This window comes from Periophthalmus magnuspinnatus, chromosome 1, assembly GCF_009829125.3.
Source record: "Periophthalmus magnuspinnatus isolate fPerMag1 chromosome 1, fPerMag1.2.pri, whole genome shotgun sequence".
Classification (NCBI taxonomy): domain Eukaryota; kingdom Metazoa; phylum Chordata; class Actinopteri; order Gobiiformes; family Gobiidae; genus Periophthalmus; species Periophthalmus magnuspinnatus.
This window is the reverse complement of record NC_047126.1, coordinates 32,501-51,410: the sequence shown is the minus strand read 5'-3', so window position 1 is coordinate 51,410 and position 18,910 is coordinate 32,501. Positions and strand designations below refer to the sequence as shown.

Below are 18,910 nucleotides of genomic sequence, written 5' to 3'. Positions count from 1 at the left end.
TGAGAGACCTACACACACGACAGACCTACACACACATGACAGACCTACACACACATGACAGACCTACACATACATGACAGACCTACACATACATGACAGACCTACACACATGACAGACCTACACACACATGACAGACCTACACACATGACAGACCTACACACACATGACAGACCTACACACACATGGCAGACCTACACAGACATGACAGACCTACACACACGTGACAGACCTACACACACATGACATACCTACACACACATGATAGACCTACACACGACAGACCTACACACACGACAGACCTACACACACATGACAGAAGTACACACATGACAGACCTACACACACATGACAGAAGTACACACACGACAGACCTACACACACATGACAGACCTACACACACATGACAGACCTACACACACATGACAGACCTACACACACATGACAGAAGTACACACACGACAGACCTACACACACATGACAGACCTACACACACATGACAGACCTACACACATGACAGACCTACACACATGACAGACCTACACACACGACATACCTACACACACATGACAGACCTACACACACATCTGTGGCTGAGGTGATGCGCTCCGGCGTTCACTGGACCGGCCACGGGGGGGCGCACATGCAGCGTGTGTGTGGTGTAATGGGTGTGTTTGATTTAATGGGTGTGTTTGTTTTAATGGGTGTGTTTGTTTGGTTAAATGGGGTGGTTGATTTAATGGGTGTGTTTGGTTAAAGGGGCTGGAGGAGCTCCGGAGGCGGCCCGTCACTGGAGCCAGGCCGCGCCCCGCAGTCTGAGCTCCATCCCCGGGAGGACAGATTGCTGTGCTCTCGGACTCTTCTCTCCACATCGTCTCTCGTGCCTCCAGTGTCTCCCGTGTCTCTTGTCTCCCGCGTCTCTTGTCTCCCGTGTCCAGGATGTCCGGGGTGGCCTCGCGCCTCGCCAAGGAGCGCGCGCTCGCGGCGGGTTTCGGTACAAACGCCCGGGCGGTGCCGTTTCTGAACCAGCGCTTTGAGGATCTGCGGGCGGAGTGCGCGCGCAGCGGGCAGCTCTTCTGCGACAGCATGTTCCCCGCGTCTGCGCAGGCGCTCGGCTTCAAAGAGCTGGGCCCGGGCTCCTACAAGACCCGCGGGGTCACGTGGAAACGCCCCACGGTGAGTCACGGGCTTTTTAACGGGCTTTACCGAGTTTACCGGGGCTGTGTGGCGCAGGGACCGGGACAGGAAGGGCGGGGCACGCAACATCTGCGCCTCCGGGGGAAGAATGACGCACAGTTTAGACGCACACGGTTTAGACGCACGCACAGAGAGAGAGAGAGAGAGAGAGAGAGAGAGAGAGAGAGAGAGAGAGAGAGAGAGGGGGGGGGGGGGGGGGAATAGAGAGAGAGAAAGAAAGAAAGAGAGAGAAACAGAGAGAGAGAGGGGGGGAGAGAAAGAAAGAGAGAGAAACAGAGAGAGAGAGACAGAGAGAGAGAGAGAAACAGAGAGAGGAGAAAGGGAGAGCGCAAGAGAGAGAGACAGAGGGAGAGAGCGAGAGAGAGAGACAGAGAGAGAAACAGAGAGAGGAGAGGAATAGAGAGAAAGAGAGAGAGAGGAAAGAAACAGAGAGAGACAGAGAGGAGAGAAACAGAGAGAGGAGAGAAATAGGGAGAAAGAGAGAGAGAGAGCGAGACAGAGGGAGAGAGAGAGAGACAGAGAGAGGAGATAAACAGAGACAGAGAGAGAGAAAGAAAGAGAGAGAAACAGAGAGAGGAGAGAAATAGAGAGAGAGAGAAAAACAGAGAGAGGAGAGAAATAGAGAGAAAGAGAGAGAGAAACAGAGAGAGGAGAGAAATAGAGAGAAAGAGAGAGAGGAGAGAAACAGAGAGAGAGAGACAGAGAGAGGAGAGAAACAGAAAGAGGAGAGAAACAGAGAGAGAGACATAGAGAGGAGAGAAACAGAGACAGAGAGGGAGACAGAGAGAGAGAGACAGAGAGAGAGAGACAGTGAGAGGAGATAAACAGAGACAGAGAGGGAGACAGAGAGGAGAGAAACAGAGACAGAGAGGGAGACAGAGAGGAGAAACAGAGACAGAGAGGGAGACAGAGAGGAGAGAAACAGAGAGAGGAGATAAACAGAGAGAGACAGAGAGAGAGAGACAGTGAGAGGAGATAAACAGAGACAGAGAGGGAGACAGAGAGGAGAGAAACAGAGAGAGGAGAGAAACTGAGCGAGAGAGAGCAAAAGAGAGAGAGACAGGGGAGAGAGATGGAAGGAAGGAGAGAAGGAGAGGAGAGAAAAAGAGAGATGAGAGGCAGGAGGTAAAGTTTGCCCACGGCCTGAGTTTAAACAGGTTTGTTTGAGTTTGACGTTTGTGACTCGGAGAGGGGCGGGGTCAGGACTCGGAGGGGCGGGGTCAGGACTCGGAGGGGCGGGGTCAGGACTCGGAGGGGCGGGGTCAGGAAACCACACTGTGGAATGTTCCTCTGCGCGTGCACGTGTGCATGGGCATGCACGTGACAGAAAACAGGAATCTGCTTTGAATCAGTGTGTAGTTTTCTGTAGTACTACACACTGTAGTAGTAGTAGCAGTAGTACTTTGTGTGAGATGACACCTCTGTAGTACACAGTCAAAGTTCTGCACATTTCATTGTATTGTAGTAAAAATACTGCTCCAGGGCAGTGTTTAACTGAAGTATTCAGAACATGTAGACCAGACCAGAACATGGAGTCTACCCAAACAGAGCAGTGTCTGAGAGTACTACAGTACACAGAGTACACAGAGTACTACAGCACACAAAGTACTACAGTGTCACAGAGTACTACAGTACACAGAATACACAGAGTACTACAGCACACAAAGTACTACAGTGTCACAGAGTACTACAGTACACAGAGTACACAGAGTACTACAGCACACAAAGTACTACAGTGTCACAGAGTACTACAGTACACAGAATACACAGAGTACTACAGCACACAAAGTACTACAGTGTCACAGAGTACTACAGCACACAAAGTACTACAGTGTCACAGAGTACTACAGTACACAGAGTACACAGAGTACTACAGCACACAAAGTACTACAGTGTCACAGAGTACTACAGTACACAGAGTACACAGAGTACTACAGCACACAAAGTACTACAGTGTCACAGAGTACTACAGTACACAGAGTACACAGAGTACTACAGCACACAAAGTACTACAGTGTCACAGAGTACTACAGCACACAAAGTACTACAGTGTCACAGAGTACTACAGTACACAGAGTACACAGAGTACTACAGCACACAAAGTACTACAGTGTCACAGAGTACTACAGTACACAGAGTACACAGAGTACTACAGCACACAAAGTACTACAGTGTCACAGAGTACTACAGTACACAGAATACACAGAGTACTACAGCACACAAAGTACTACAGTGTCACAGAGTACTACAGTACACAGAGTACTACAGCACACAAAGTACTACAGCGTCACAGAGTACTACAGTACACAGAGTACACAGAGTACTACAGCACACAAAGTACTACAGTGTCACAGAGTACTACAGTACACAGAATACACAGAGTACTACAGCACACAAAGTACTACAGTGTCACAGAGTACTACAGTACACAGAGTACTACAGCACACAAAGTACTACAGTGTCACAGAGTACTACAGTACACAGAGTACACAGAGTACTACAGCACACAAAGTACTACAGTGGTTTTATTTTTTCTCAGAATCAGGCGTGACACAGAATGACTCAACAGTAACAAACACACCCACAAACTGAACATGTCCTCCTCTGACCTCTGACCCCCACCTCTGACCTCCTCCTCTCCGCCTCCTCCTCTCTCCTCCTCTCTCCTCCTCTCAACTCTTCTCCTCCTCCTAATCCTCTCCTCCTTTCCTCCTCCTCTCCTCCTCCTAATCCTCTCCTCCTTTACTCCTCCTCACCTCCTCCTCTCCTCCTCACCTCCTCCTCTCCTCTTCACCTCCTCCTCTCCTCCTCCTCCTCTCCTCCTCCTCCTCTCCTCCTTTACTCCTCCTCACCTCCTCCTCCTCCTCACCTCCTCCTCTCCTCCTCCTCTTCTTGGGTGGAGTTCTTCTGGTCAGTTTGGTTTTATTGTTTTAGTGGAATCTGAACAAACAAGTGTCTGACACTTTCGTAGAATTTACACAGGAATTACTATTAACAGTAGTAGTAGTAGCAGTAGTAGTAGTAGTAGTAGTAGCAGTAGCAGTAGCAGTAGTAGCAGTAGCAGTAGCAGTAGCAGTAGTAGTAGTAGTAGTAGTAGTAGTAGTAGTAGTAGCAGTAGTAGTAGTAGTAGTAGCAGTAGCAGTAGCAGTAGTAGCAGTAGCAGTAGCAGTAGTAGTAGTAGTAGTAGTAGCAGTAGTAGCAGTAGTAGTAGTAGTAGTAGTAATACTCGTAGTACTCGTAGTATCATTCGTGTTTTCTCTGGGCAGTGGAGGGTTAACAGAGTCAGATTCTTTGGCTCTGAGTCACTGCATAAAAACTTCTCCTTAAAGCTTCACCAAAAACTCGTGAGTCAGATCCACCAGGACCAGGACTGAACCCGAATAAACCCGGACTAAACCCGGACTAAATCAGGACTAAACCCAGACTAAATCAGGACTAAACCCGGACTAAATCAGGACTAAACCCAGACTAAACCCAGACTAAATCAGGACTAAACCCGGACTAAATCCAGACTAAATCAGGACTAAACCCGGACTAAACCCAGACTAAATCAGGACTAAACCCGGACTAAACCCAGACTAAATCAGGACTAAACCCAGACTAAATCAGGACTAAACCTGGACTAAACCAGGACTAAGACACAGTCGTAGTGTAACTTTCTGACTCATGAAATAGTCTAAATACAGCAGTGTGAAATCCTTCTTATTTATGATGAATGTTTAAAGAAAAGAGGAGGAGGAGGAGATAAGAGAGGAGGAGAAGAGGAGGAGGACAGAAGGAGGAGATAAGAGAGGAGAAGAGGAGGAGGAGGACAGAAGGAGGAGATAAGAGAGGAGGAGAAGAGGAGGAGGACAGAAGGAGGAGATAAGAGAGGAGGAAAAGAGGAGGAGGAGTTTGTATAAAACCTGTTTGTACAAACCTGATTGTTCATATAAGACGACTATAAATGTTTGTTCATGTTTGTTCTTTTTTGTTTGTTTGTTTGTATTTGTGTTTGTTCATGTTTGTTTGTGTTTGTTTGTGTTTGTTTGTGTTTGTTCATGTTTGTTTGTGTTTGTTTGTGTTTGTTCATGTTTGTTTGTGTTTGTTCATGTTTGTGTTTGTTCATGTTTGTTTGTGATTGTTTGTGTTTGTTCATGTTTGTTTGTGTTTGTGTTTGTTCATGTTTGTTTGTTTGTTTGTATTTGTGTTTGTTTGTGTTTGTTCATGTTTGTTTGTTTGTGTTTGTTCATGTTTGTTTGTGTTTGTTTGTGTTTGTTTGTGTTTGTTCATGTTTGTTTGTGTTTGTGTTTGTTCATGTTTGTTTGTGTTTGTTCATGTTTGTTTCTGTTTGTTTGTGTTTGTTCATGTTTGTTTGTGTTTGTTCATGTTTGTTTGTGTTTGTTCATGTTTGTTTGTGTTTGTTCATGTTTGTGTTTGTTCATGTTTGTTTGTGTTTGTGTTTGTTCATGTTTGGTTATATTTGTTTGTATATTTTTTTATGTTTGTTTGTTTGTTTATGTTTGTTTCAGGAGCTGGTGTCAAACCCTGAGTTTGTTTTGGGCGGAGCCACAAGAACAGACATCTGTCAGGGAGCTTTAGGTGAGTCCTACTGAACACACCTCTACTGTCCTACTGTCCCTGAACACGCCACTACTGTCCTACTGCCCTACTGTCTCTGAACACACCACTACTGTCCTACTGTCCCTGAACATGCCACTACTGTCCTACTGCCCTACTGTCCCTGAACACACCACCACTGTCCTACTGTTTCTGAACACACCACCACTGTCCTACTATCCCTGAACACGCCACTACTGTCCTACTGTCCCTGAACACACCACCACTGTCCTACTGTCCCTGAACACACCACCACTGCCCTACTGTCCCTGAACACACCACCACTGTCCTACTGTCCCTGAACACGCCACTACTGTCCTACTGTCCCTGAACACATCACAGTTACAGACCTGTGAAGTTTTGGGTGAGTCCCTGAACATATCTCTATGTTTAGATCTGTGGGACTTTTCCCAAACTCTGACTCACACCTCCTCCTCTGCTCCTTTTCTGCTCCTTCTCTGCTCCTCCTCTGCTCCTTTTCTGCTCCTTCTCTGCTCCTCCTCTGCTCCTTTTCTGCTCCTTCTCTGCTCCTTCTCTGCTCCTCCTCTGCTCCTCCTCCCTTTCCCTACTCTAGTAGTAGTAGTAGTAGTAGCAGTAGTAGTAGTAGCAATAGTAGTAGTAGTAGTAGTAGTAGTAGTAGTAGTAGTAGTAGTAGTAGTAGTAGTAGTAGTAGTAGTATAGCAATAATAGCAGGGTTTGGTTGGGCTCAGTGTAAACAGACACGCCTCAAACTCAAACAGACCATCCTATAATAATCAGTCTATCACCATGGCAACCGCTGACATCACCACAGAGTCTCCTCCCCCGAGGCCTTGACATGCGGGTCAAAGATCACAGGTCACAGTAAAGTCTGAACCCTGAAGTCCCAGGACCTGCTCTGATTGGTCCACAGGGCTCAGGGGCTGTGCTCTGATTGGTCCACAGGGCTCAGGGGCTGTGCTCTGATTGGCTGAGAGGAGGAGACAGGAAGTATGAGTTAGAGTTGTGTAAGAGCTCAAGGCGCGTCCTGACAAGAAACAAGAGCAAACCCCAAATATTTACACCACGTGTACAACATAGAGAGACCAGGACCAGGACCAGGACCAGGACCAGGACCAGGACCAAAACCAGGACCAAGACCAAGACCAAGACCAGGACCAGGACCAAGACCAGGACCAGAACTGAACCAAAACTGAATGAGGACCTGAGAACTGAGCAGTGTCCTGACAAGAAACAAGAAAAAACGTAACCCTAAATATTCACAATGTAAACCAGGACCTGGTGTGAACCCAGTCTGGGTCTAAACTGGGTCTAAACCAGGACCTGGTGTGAACCCAGTCTGGGTCTAAACTGGGTCTAAACCAGGACCTGGTGTGAACCCAGTCTGGGTCTAAACTGGGTCTAAACCAGGACCTGAGACCAGAACTAAAACAGGACCAGGACCAAACCAGGACCAGTGAGAGAAATCTTTCCCCTGAGATTCAGGTTCAGATAAAAAGAGCGAGCACGCACACACACACATACACACACACCCCTACACACACACATGTAGACACACACATGTACACACCCCTACACACACATACACACCCCCACATGTACACACATACACACACACCCCCCCCTACACACACACATACACACACATACACTGATTGGCTCTGTGGTCTCACCCTGCTCTCTGATTGGCTCTGTGGTCTCACCCTGCTCTCTGATTGGCTCTGTGGTCTCACCCTGCTCTCTGATTGGCTCTGTGGTCTCACTCTTCTCTCTGATTGGCTCTCTCTGTCAGGTGACTGCTGGTTGCTCGCGGCAATCGCATCTCTGACGCTAAACGAGTTTGTGATGGCTCGAGTCGTGCCTCAGGACCAGAGCTTCGGAGACGACTACGCCGGAATATTCCACTTTCAGGTACGTCAGATGCCCTCCCTGTGTGTCAGATGCCCTCCCTGTGTGTCAGATGTCCTCTGTGTGTCAGATGCCCTCCCTGTGTGTCAGATGTCCTCTGTGTGTCAGATGCCCTCCCTGTGTGTCAGATGCCCTCCCTGAGTGTCAGATGTCCTCTGTGTGTCAGATGTCCTCTGTGTCAGATGTCCTCTGTGTGTCAGATGTCCTCTGTGTGTCAGATGTCCTCTGTGTGTCAGATGTCCTCTGTGTGTCAGATGTCCTCTGTGTGTCAGATGTCCTCTGTGTCAGATGCCCTCCCTGTCTCTTGCAGTTCTGGCAGTTCGGTGAGTGGGTGGATGTGGTGGTGGATGACCGTTTACCGGTGAAAGACGGAGAGCTGCTCTTCGTGCACTCGGCCGAAAACCGTGAGTTCTGGAGCGCTCTGCTGGAGAAGGCCTACGCCAAGTAAGACCCTACACCTAACCTCACCGTGTCCAGACATGTCTTTACTCTTTACTCTGTGAGACATGTCTTTACTCTGTGAGACATGTCTTTACTCTGTGTGAGACGTGTCTTTACTCTGTGAGACGTGTCTTTACTCTGTGTGAGACGTGTCTTTACTCTGTGAGACGTGTCTTTACTCTGTGAGACATGTCTTTACTCTGTGTGAGACGTGTCTTTACTCTGTGAGACGTGTCTTTACTCTGTGAGACATGTCTTTACTCTGTGTGAGACAGACGTGTCTTTACTCTGTGTGAGACGTGTCTTTACTGTGTGTCCTGAGGACACCAAGACTCTTCACAGGAACAAAACATTCATCACATTTGTGTAAAAAAAGATCTTTATAAATTCTTTATCAATTATTGTCTTTTCTAACAAAAATGGAGTTGTGTGAAGAGAGTGAGGTTCAGATCTGAGCCACAGAAAAGAAATGGATTAAGAGGAGAGTTAAAGAAGATGTGTTTGTTAGAAAAAAACATCCTTCCTTGAACAGGAGGCATCAGACATCATCTATAACTCCATCCTCTGACCCAAAGCAAACAAAGACAACAAAGAGAACAATAGAGTGGGCCAGGATGATAATAGGTGTGAAAACCCCCATTAAGAGCTGAATGTGCTCAGTGTGACTCAGGCACAGTGCTCACTTAGTGTAGCTCCATAGACCTACAAACAGAAGCTGTTTACAGTTTCAGTGTCGTTAGCGCCCCCTTCAGACAGATATAAGGCAGTGTCCAGCAGGAATCTGACCACAACTGAAAAAGAGTCTGGACGAGCAGTCGAATGCTCAGCGTCCGATGAACAAGAAATCCAACATGTTCAAAATAAGATATGGACAGGTCACTGGTTAAAGTCATAGACAACAATGTAAAACCTCTACAGTCTGGCCCTTTCCCAAATCAAATGAAAATCACAAAAGTGATACCACTATTCAAAATGGAAATAAACACAGTTTTACAAATTATAATCCAGTCTCACTACTGCTTCAGTTTTCAAAAATTATAGAAAAATGTATTGACAAACGTCAAACAATAAACGGTGGCCAAAGGCCCTCGTCCATGGGAATAATTGAAGCAGAAGAAGAAATCACCAACGATCATGAAATCAAAAGAAGCAGAATGTACCTCAGTCCTGCTCAATAAACATGAACGATGTGGGAGCAGCTGGGAACTGGCGAAGAAAATGACTGAGCAGGAAGAGTCCAGTAGAATGGCAGAATACTCATCTGAATATCAGCATTACTTGTGGGGTCCCCCAGGGGTCAGTGTTGGGGCCAGTTCTTTGTAATCTCTATGCATCACAATAGTATCACAATCATGCAAACAAATTCAAATAATGATTGAGGGTCTACAAATTGAAAATGTATTTGAGACTAAATTTCTCAGACTAATTATGAGCACGAGTCTAACCCACAACCTCAGGATAACCACTCTGCCACAGTCATACAGGGAGGACACTCCAGTCAGATCAGGAGTCTAACCCACAACCTCTTCATGGAGAGAAGCAGACAGGTGAGGCTAACCACTCTGCTGCCGTAGGTTGAACGGCTGTTATGAGGCGCTCTCTGGGGGCACCACCACGGAGGGTTTTGAGGACTTCACTGGAGGCATCGCTGAGAACTTTGACCTGAGCCAACCTCCATCAAACCTGTTCCACATCCTCCAGAAAGCCCTGGAGGCCGGAGCTCTGCTGGGCTGCTCCATCGACGTGAGTCCCAGACCGGGTTTAGTCCTGGTTTAGACCGGTTTAGTCCTGGTTTAGTACAGGTTTAGACCTGGTCCTGGTTTAGTCCTGGTGTAGTCCTGGTTTAGACCTGGTTTAGTCTTGGTTTAGTCCTGGTTTAGTCCTGGTTTAGACCTGGTTTAGTCCTGGTTTAGTCCTTGTTTAGTCCTTGTTTAGACCTGGTTTAGTCCTGGTGTAGTCCTGGTTTAGACCGGTTTAGTCTTGGTTTAGTCCTGGTCCTAGTCCTGGTTTAGTTCTGGTTCAGATCTGGTTCAGACCCGGATCTATCTCTTGTAGATCACCAGTGCTGCAGACTCTGAGGCGGTGACTCGACAAAAGTTGGTGAAAGGCCACGCCTACTCTCTGACGGGCGCCGTGGAGGTGACGACCACGACACGACCAGGACGGCATTTTACACCATCCCCTTTTACACCGTTTTACACAACACAATTTTACACTACAACATTTTACACTACAACATTTTACACTATACTCTTTTACACAATTTTACACCATTTTACACCATTTTACACCACTGTGATGATGTCACACTCCCAGACGTGGGAGAGACACATTTCCTTGTTGATCACATTGAGCTTTACCATGAAATATCTATTTAGAGATATTTATATTAGAGACTAGACATAAAAACTTGCCATATTACAGCAAAAACCCACCTGTATAAAATATGACTGTCCGTCAGAACGTGATCGTCTGAAGCCCCTTTAAGGGGGGACTCATGTCTCTAAAACACAGATCATTATATTTAAGATTTTGCTAAAAACTTTACTTTATTTCCCAGTTTGGTCATTTTTTTGTGTCAAATTTTAATTCCTGATTATCACTGTTTCAGACACATTGTACAGTCCAGTCAGATTTAACATTGTTCAAATGCAGATTTGTGTAACTGAGTTTTTGGGTCCAGTCATGAATAGAAATGATCAGTTTCGACGTGTGACTTTATCGTTTGGACATTTCATGGTAAAGTCCAGTGTGATCAACAGAACTGAGAGTATGACATCAGCACATTCTACAGTCTGAAATCCACCAATAGGAAATCATGACATCACACTGTCCATAAGTGTTACCTAGCAACAGTGTCATACACTGGGCTACAATTCCTAAAGTCAGAGACTATCTGACAAATACATATACAAGAAAACTGCCTGTCTGTGTCACCTGTCTGTGTCTCTCCTGTTTATGTCTCAAATGCCTGTGTCTCACCTGTTGCTCCTGTCTGTGTCTCACCTGTCTGTGTCTCTCCTGTCTATGTCTCAAATGCCTGTGTCTCACCTGTTGCTCCTGCCTGTGTCTCACCTGTCTGTGTCTCACCTGTCACTCCTGCCTGTGTCTCACCTGTCCGTGTCTCACCTGTCGCTCCTGTCTATGTCTCACCTGTCTGTGTCTCACCTGTTGCTCCTGTCTGTGTCTCACCTGTCTGTGCCTCACCTGTCGCTCCTGTCTATGTCTCACCTGTCTGTGTCTCACCTGTCGCTCCTGTCTGTGTCTCACCTGTCTGTGTCTCACCTGTCGCTCCTGTCCGTGTCTCACCTGTCTGTGTCTCACCTGTCGCTCCTGTCTGTGTCTCACCTGTCTGGGTCTCACCTGTCACTCCTGTCTATGTCTCACCTGTCGCTCCTGTCTGTGTCTCACCTGTCTGTGTCTCACCTGTCTGTGTCTCACCTGTCTGCTTCTCACCTGTCTGCTTCTCACCTGTCTGCGTCTCACCTGTCTGCATCTCACCTGTCTGCTTCTCACCTGTCTCACCTGTCTGCGTCTCACCTGTCTGTGTCTCATCTGTCGCTCCTGTCTGTGTTTCACCTGTCTGCTTCTCACCTGTCTCACCTATCTGTGTCTCACCTGTCGCTCCTGTCTGTGTCTCAGGTAAACTATCGTGGTCAGAAGGAGAAACTGGTCCGAGTGAGGAACCCCTGGGGCCAAGTCGAGTGGACGGGCGCCTGGAGCGACGGGTAAACGTGCACTTATACCCTAGACTGTAAATATTTAGACTGTATATATATATATATATATATATATATATATATATATATATATATATATATATATATATATATATATATATATATATATATATATATATATATATATATATATATATATGACTGTGAATGGACAAACCTGCCATGTTCCAAAGGCGGAGGCCTGGGCGTGGTTCAACTCCATCGACATCACACAGTGTTAGCTCCAAATGAAACTCATCGGGGTTAGCAGTTATAGCGGCTAATCTGGAGCCCAATTCCATATTTGGAATTGCCACGAGTCTCATAGCAACCAAAGAGCGAATGAGGAGCGAGGCTGTTGAAGGTAACACCCATTCACGTCCGCACCACTAGTTTGGCTGGGAGCGGGTGCTTAGCAACACTGTCAATCAAACCTATTGCTAGCGCTAGTGAGAGTTACCTCGGGAAAAGAAGGCGCCTGATATGTTTGTTATTAGCGTTCATATATCAATTTGGAGACAAAATAATGAAATAAAAATGATATAAAAGCAGCATTTTAAGTTCAGAAAAACCTTCATTCTGACCTGGTCTTGACCTGGTCTTGACCTGGTTCTGACATGGGTCTCATCTAGTTCTCACCTGGTCCAGACCTGGTTCTGACCTGGTCCTGGCCTGGTTCTCATCTGGTTCTGACCTGGTCCTGGCCTGGTTCTCATCTGGTTCTGACCTGGTCCTGACCTGGTCCTGATGTGGTTCTCATTTGGTTCTGACCTCGTCCTGGTTCTGGTCTGTTTCAGGTCCTCTGAGTGGAACTATGTCCAGGGAGACTGCCCTCACGCCAATGCAGAGGACGGAGAGTTCTGGTAGTGTCCTACACACAAAGTCCTCCCTCTTTGCCTCTTCATTCCTCATCTCCTCTGTCCTTCATGTCGTATACAGACGTCTGTAAACACTTCTGTCGTATCGAGGTTTGCACACCAAACCTCTCCTTGTATCTTTATCTTCTTGTCTCCTCCCTCCTCTTCTCCTCTCTCCTAACCCTAACCCTAACTCTTTGTTTCCTTATCTCCTTCAAGATATCCCTCACAGACTTTCTTTCCTCTCTCCTTGTCTTGTCTCCTTACCTCCTTGTCCCCTTGTCTCCTCTCTCCTTCAGGATGTCATACAAAGACTTCTGCAGACACTACTCTCGTATCGAGGTTTGCACGCTGACCCCGGACGCCATCTTGGATGACTCATTGAAACACTGGAGCACGGCCAAATACGACGGGACCTGGAGACGTGGCTCCACGGCTGGAGGCTGCCGTAACCACCCCTGTATGGCAACCTAACCCGCACAACCACACCCACACAACCACGCAACCGCACCTCCAACGACCACATCCTTAACATATCCATAATACAACCATATCCATCCTTTTTTTCCTCTTATCTGGAGCCGGGTCACGGGGGCAGCAGTCTATGCAGGAACTCACAGACCTCCCCCCACCCCAGACACCTCCTCCAGCTCGTCTGGTGAGACCCCAAGGCGTTCCCAGGCCAGAAACAGTCCCTCCAGCATGTCCTGGGTCTTCCCCGAGGCCTGCTTTCAGTGGGACATGCCTGGAACACCTCCCTGGGAAGAAATGCAGGAGGCATCCTGAACAGATGGCCGAGCAACCTCGGCTGCTCCTCTCAACGTGGAGGAGCTGCATCACCCCCAGTGAGACTGAGTTCCTCACCCTATCTCTAAGAGAGTGCCCGGCCACCCTGCGGAGGAAGCTCATTTTAACCACTTGTATCCGCAATCATGGCCTTTCGGGCATTACCCAGAGCTCTTGACCACAGGTGAGGGCAGGAAAATAGATTGACCAATAAATCAAGAGCTTTGATTTTCGACTCAGCTCCTTCTTTAAAACAACAGTCCAATACAATATATAATCATCACTGCAGACGCTGCACTGATCCATCTGTCAATCTCACGCTCCTTCCCTCACTCGAGAACAAGACCCCGAGATATTTAGCAAAGGGCTCCGAGCCCCATACTCCTGGAGCACCCCCCACAGGACACCACGAGGGACACAGTCAAATGCCTTTTTCACAATGTGTATTTGTTGAACCCTTGAGCACCCAATGGAGAGCAAAGAGCTGGTCCGTGACTGGGCCAAAAACCACACTGCTCCTCCTGAATCCGAGGTTCGACTACCGGTCGCATTCTCTTCTCCAGTCCCTGAAATAGAAGTTACAAGGGAGGCTAAGGAGTGGGATTTTCCTGTGGTTGGAACACCCCCTCTGACCCCCCTTCTTAAACAGAGCGACCACCACCCCGGTCTGCCAGTCCAGAGGTACTGTCCCCGACCGGCATGCGACATTGCAGAGACATGTTAACCAAAACAGACCCACAACAGAGAGACCTAAGATACTGGAGCCTTGCCACTGAAGAGCTTGCCAACCACCTCAGTGACTTCAGCCAGGGTGATGGATGAGTCCGCCTCCGGATCCCCAGTCTTTGCTTCCTCCTCTGAAGACCTGACAGTGGGATTGAGGAGATCCTCAAAGCTCTCCACCGGCACTGTAAACAGTGTTGGTGAAGCACTGCGTCCCCCTCCTGAGGCGTAGGACAGTTCGTGTGAATCACTTTGACACCGACCGATAGTCCTCCTCCATGGCCTCCCCAAACTCCTCCTGGCCCTAAGTTTTTGCCTCTGTGACAGCACAAGCCACAACATGCTTGGCCCACCGGTACCCAAAAGGCGCCTCAGGAGTCCCACAACCCAAAAAGGCTTTCTTCAGCCTGATGGCATCCCTTACGTCTGATTTCCACCATCAGGTTCGGGGGTTGCAATCGTGACAAACACCGTAGACGGCAACTGGACTAACCCTCATTTTGTGATCCATGTGGGATGGTTTAGTCCTTGTTAAGTCCTGGTTTAGTCCCTGGTTTAGTCCTGGTTTAGTCCTGGTTTCAGTCCTGGTTTAGATCTGGTTTAGTCCTGGTTTAGTCCTAGTTTCAGTCCTTGTGTCTTGTTGCAGATACGTTCTGGACTAACCCTCAGTTCGTGATCCGCTTGAGTGAGGAGGACGATGACCCTGATGATGGAGAGAACGGCTGCAGTTTTGTGGTGGGACTTATCCAGAAGAACCGCAGAAAACTGAGGCGTCAGGGAGAAGACATGCACACCATTGGCTTCGCCATCTACGAGGTATGAGACTTGAATCGGGTCTAGACCTGGACTGGGTCTGGATCAGGTCAAATCCAGATCCCAGTAGGTTAATGCTAGAATCTCAGGTGTTGAATTGAGGGTTATTCAAAGTGATGAATTTTAGGAACAGGTTTATTTTTTGTAAAAGTTAGGATATGGGTTAAGGTTTAGGTTAGGGTTTTGGCTAAGGTTAGGGTTCAGATTAAGATATTGCGTTAATGCGTTATTACAATGTTTTGGGTGTAAATAAATAAAACACAAATAAAAAGTCAAAGTGCGGTCACTTCCCAGTGTCAGTCTAACCCTAACACTCTTGTTTGTGTTACAGCTCCCCCCTCAGGTGAGAAGTGCAGCCTCAGAAGGTAATGCCCATCTGAGGCGGTGATGGAGTTCTGTCCTGTGATTGGACGGAGGTGTTTTAAATACATTAGAACAGTGTTTCAATTCAATTCAATTCAATTCATTTATTTTTGTAACGCCCAAAATCACAACAACAGTTGTCTCGAAGGGCGTTCATGTTTTGGTTGATGGGGGAAACCGGAGTACCCGGAGCAAACCCATCCAGACACGAGGAGAAACATGAAAAACTCCACACAGAAAGGCCTGGGTGACCCGGGGATCGAACCAAACCTTCTGCTGTGAGACATGAGTGTTGCCACTTTCCCGACCAGGGGTACAGAGACTCCTTGGGATAGGGTTAGGCACTTGCCAGGAGGCCTAGTAAACAAATTTTATAATGATTCAAGAGTGTGAGACAACACTTAGGGGGAGTCAAGGCAAAAAACACTAAACCCACTGCATTAGAGTGCAGTGGGTTTATTGTGGGGCCTTTATCACTGCTTGCGGCTCATCCTGCTCTCGGTTCCTCAGTTCCATGGTCAGTCAGAGGTCCACTTGGATAAAAACTTCTTCCTGACCCATGCGTCGGCCGCTCGCTCTGAGACCTTTATAAACCTGAGGGAGGTGTGCAACCGCTTCAGACTGCCTCCCGGAGAGTACCTGATCGTACCCTCGACCTTTGACCCCAACCTCAACGGAGACTTCTGCATCCGAGTGTTCAGCGAGAAGCAGCAGCAGACTGTGTGAGTTTAGTCCTGGTTTAGATTTGGTTTAGTCCTGGGTTAGACCTGGTTTAGACTTGGTTTGGCACTGTTTGAGACCTGTTTCAGTCTGGTTTTAGTCTTGTTTTAGTCCTGTTTCAGTCCGGTTTTAGTCTTGTTTTAGTCCTGTTTCAATCCGGTTTTAGTCTTGTTTTAGTCCTGTTTCAATCCGGTTTTAGTCTTGTTTTAGTCCTGTTTCAGTCCGGTTTTAGTCTTGTTTTAGTCCTGTTTCAGTCCGGTTTTAGTCTTGTTTTAGTCCTGTTTCAGTCCGGTTTTAGTCTTGTTTTAGTCCCGTTTCAGTCCAGTTTTAGTCTTGTTTTAGTCCTGTTTTAGTCCTGTTTCAGTCCGGTTTTAGTCTTGTTTTAGTCCTGTTTCAATCCGGTTTTAGTCTTGTTTTAGTCCTGTTTCAATCCGGTTTTAGTCTTGTTTTAGTCCTGTTTCAATCCGGTTTTAGTCCTGTTTCAGTCCGGTTTTAGTCTTGTTTTAGTCCTGTTTCAGTCCGGTTTTAGTCTTGTTTTAGTCCTGTTTCAGTCCGGTTTTAGTCTTGTTTTAGTCCCGTTTCAGTCCAGTTTTAGTCTTGTTTTAGTCCTGTTTTAGTCCTGTTTCAGTCCGGTTTTAGTCTTGTTTTAGTCCTGTTTCAGTCCGGTTTTAGTCCTGTTTCAGTCCGGTTTTAGTCCTGGTCTCACCCTGGTTCTCTTTCAGACCCTGTGATGACCCGGTCGATGCAGATCTTAAGGATGTGAGTCACATTTGATCAAAGTCCAAAACCAAAATTAGGACTCGGACTAACCTCTTCACCTTGTGTCCTCGTCTCTTCATCTTCTCTCTTCTTGCCTCCTTTCTTCTCCTCGTGTTCTTGTCTCCTAATTTCCTTCTGTCCTTATTTCCTTGTGTCCTCATTTTCTCGTGTCCCTGTCTTCTCATCTGCCTGTCTACTCGTGTCCTCATCTCCTCTCTTCTTGTCTCCTTTTAGGAGACGGTCAGTGACTCAGAGGTGGATGCAGGATTCAGAGGACTCTTCACTAAACTTGCTGGACCGGTAAGTCTCTGGACCAGGGACTAAACCAGGACTGAACCAGGACTGAACCAGGACTAAACCAGGACGAAACCAGGACGAAACCAGGATGAAACCAGAGACTAAACAAGGATCTAAACCAGGGTCTAAGACAAGATCTGAACAAGGATCCAGACCTGATCCTAGTTTAGACTGGCTGGATTGTTTAGCCGAGGTTTAGTCCTGCTTTTATCCTGGTTCAGTCCTTGGTCAGTCCTGGTTCAGTCCTGGTTCAGTCCTGGTTCAGTCCTGGTTTAGTCCTGGTTCAGTCCTGGTTCAGTCCTGGTTCAGTCCTGGTTTAGTCCTGGTTTAGTCCCTGGTCTAACTCTGGTCTGGTTCCAGGACATGGAGATCTCGGCTCCAGAGCTCAGGACCATCATGAACAAGATCGTCTCCAAACGTCAGTGTTTCTCGTCACAGTCTGTGGTGTTTATTTGAATGTGTCATTAATATTTAAAGAGGAAGTATTTCTGAAAAATACAGTGTTTGTGTTTCTGCCACGTTCTAACATCAAAAACGTCTAAAACCTCTTCAGACGTCATCCATGCATGTTTGAGTAATCTAGTGATCTCCTGGGCACTATTCAAACCCTACTTAGTTAGCAGTACGAGCCTGTACGAGGCTCCGCCCACAGGCGTACATCACCCATGTACAAGGCTCCGCCCAAAAGCCTACGTCACCCATGCTCCACCTACAATTCTCCATAAATATACAAAAACATGTTACAAACTGTGCACTATGACGTGACAAACCTGGTGTGATGTGCAGAAAAACTTCAGAGAAGTTTCTGACTGTTTGTGATTCCGGTCTTTTTCAAACCCACAAACACTTAAAGACAAAAACTGGTTTAACCAAAGGACAAAACCCCGAAACATAAACAAAGTAATGTGTCTGCTCCATTCAGTGAAGAGAGTCACACTGGAGAAACTAAACACTCCATAAGAGAATGAACCAACACGAGAGAGAACAGCTCAGGACACAGTCTGCTGTTCATCTACATAAGAGAATAAACAGAGAACAGCTCAGGACACAGTCTGCTGTTCATCTACATAAGAGAATAAACAGAGAGAACAGCTCAGGACACAGTCTGCTGTTCATCTACATAAGAGAATAAACAGAGAGAACAGCTCAGGACACAGTCTGCTGTTCATCTACATAAGAGAATAAACAGAGAACAGCTCAGGACACAGTCTGCTGTTCATCTACATAAGAGAATAAACAGAGAACAGCTCAGGACACAGTCTGCTGTTCATCTACATAAGAGAATAAACAGAGAGAACAGCTCAGGACACAGTCTGCTGTTCATCTGCATAAGAGAATAAACAGAGAGAACAGCTCAGGACACAGTCTGCTGTTCATCTGCATAAGAGAATAAACAGAGAACAGCTCAGGACACAGTCTGCTGTTCATCTACATAAGAGAATAAACAGAGAGAACAGCTCAGGACACAGTCTGCTGTTCATCTACATAAGAGAATAAACAGAGAACAGCTCAGGACACAGTCTGCTGTTCATCTACATAAGAGAATAAACAGAGAGAACAGCTCAGGACACAGTCTGCTGTTCATCTCCATCTCACAGACACTGACCTCCTTTGAAGAGAGTGAGGGTCAGATCTGAGCCACAGAAAATAAATGGTTTGAGAGGAGAGTTAAAGAAGAGATTTTTGTTAGGAAAGACAATCCTTCCTTAAACAGGAATGAGGCCTGAGACATAATCTCTCTCTAATCACAA

General features: G+C 46.9%; 1 protein-coding gene across 1 annotated transcript in view; it reads left to right on the top strand.

The window, feature by feature from the left end:
- The first annotated feature begins 786 nt into the window (after nucleotides 1-786).
- LOC117370932 (calpain-2 catalytic subunit-like) overlaps nucleotides 787-18,910 on the top strand; it is a 24,942-nt gene continuing 6,818 nt past the window's right edge. Inside the window, exons 1-15 of the mRNA XM_033966496.2 lie at nucleotides 787-1,174; nucleotides 5,707-5,776; nucleotides 7,566-7,684; nucleotides 7,992-8,125; nucleotides 9,697-9,865; nucleotides 10,178-10,261; nucleotides 11,765-11,850; nucleotides 12,639-12,704; nucleotides 12,998-13,158; nucleotides 14,854-15,023; nucleotides 15,352-15,363; nucleotides 15,894-16,105; nucleotides 16,826-16,862; nucleotides 17,097-17,162; nucleotides 17,520-17,577. Coding sequence (XP_033822387.1) covers nucleotides 938-1,174; nucleotides 5,707-5,776; nucleotides 7,566-7,684; nucleotides 7,992-8,125; nucleotides 9,697-9,865; nucleotides 10,178-10,261; nucleotides 11,765-11,850; nucleotides 12,639-12,704; nucleotides 12,998-13,158; nucleotides 14,854-15,023; nucleotides 15,352-15,363; nucleotides 15,894-16,105; nucleotides 16,826-16,862; nucleotides 17,097-17,162; nucleotides 17,520-17,577 — 1,681 coding nt within the window. The 5' untranslated portion in view covers nucleotides 787-937. The remainder of the gene's footprint in view (nucleotides 1,175-5,706; nucleotides 5,777-7,565; nucleotides 7,685-7,991; nucleotides 8,126-9,696; nucleotides 9,866-10,177; nucleotides 10,262-11,764; nucleotides 11,851-12,638; nucleotides 12,705-12,997; nucleotides 13,159-14,853; nucleotides 15,024-15,351; nucleotides 15,364-15,893; nucleotides 16,106-16,825; nucleotides 16,863-17,096; nucleotides 17,163-17,519; nucleotides 17,578-18,910) is intronic.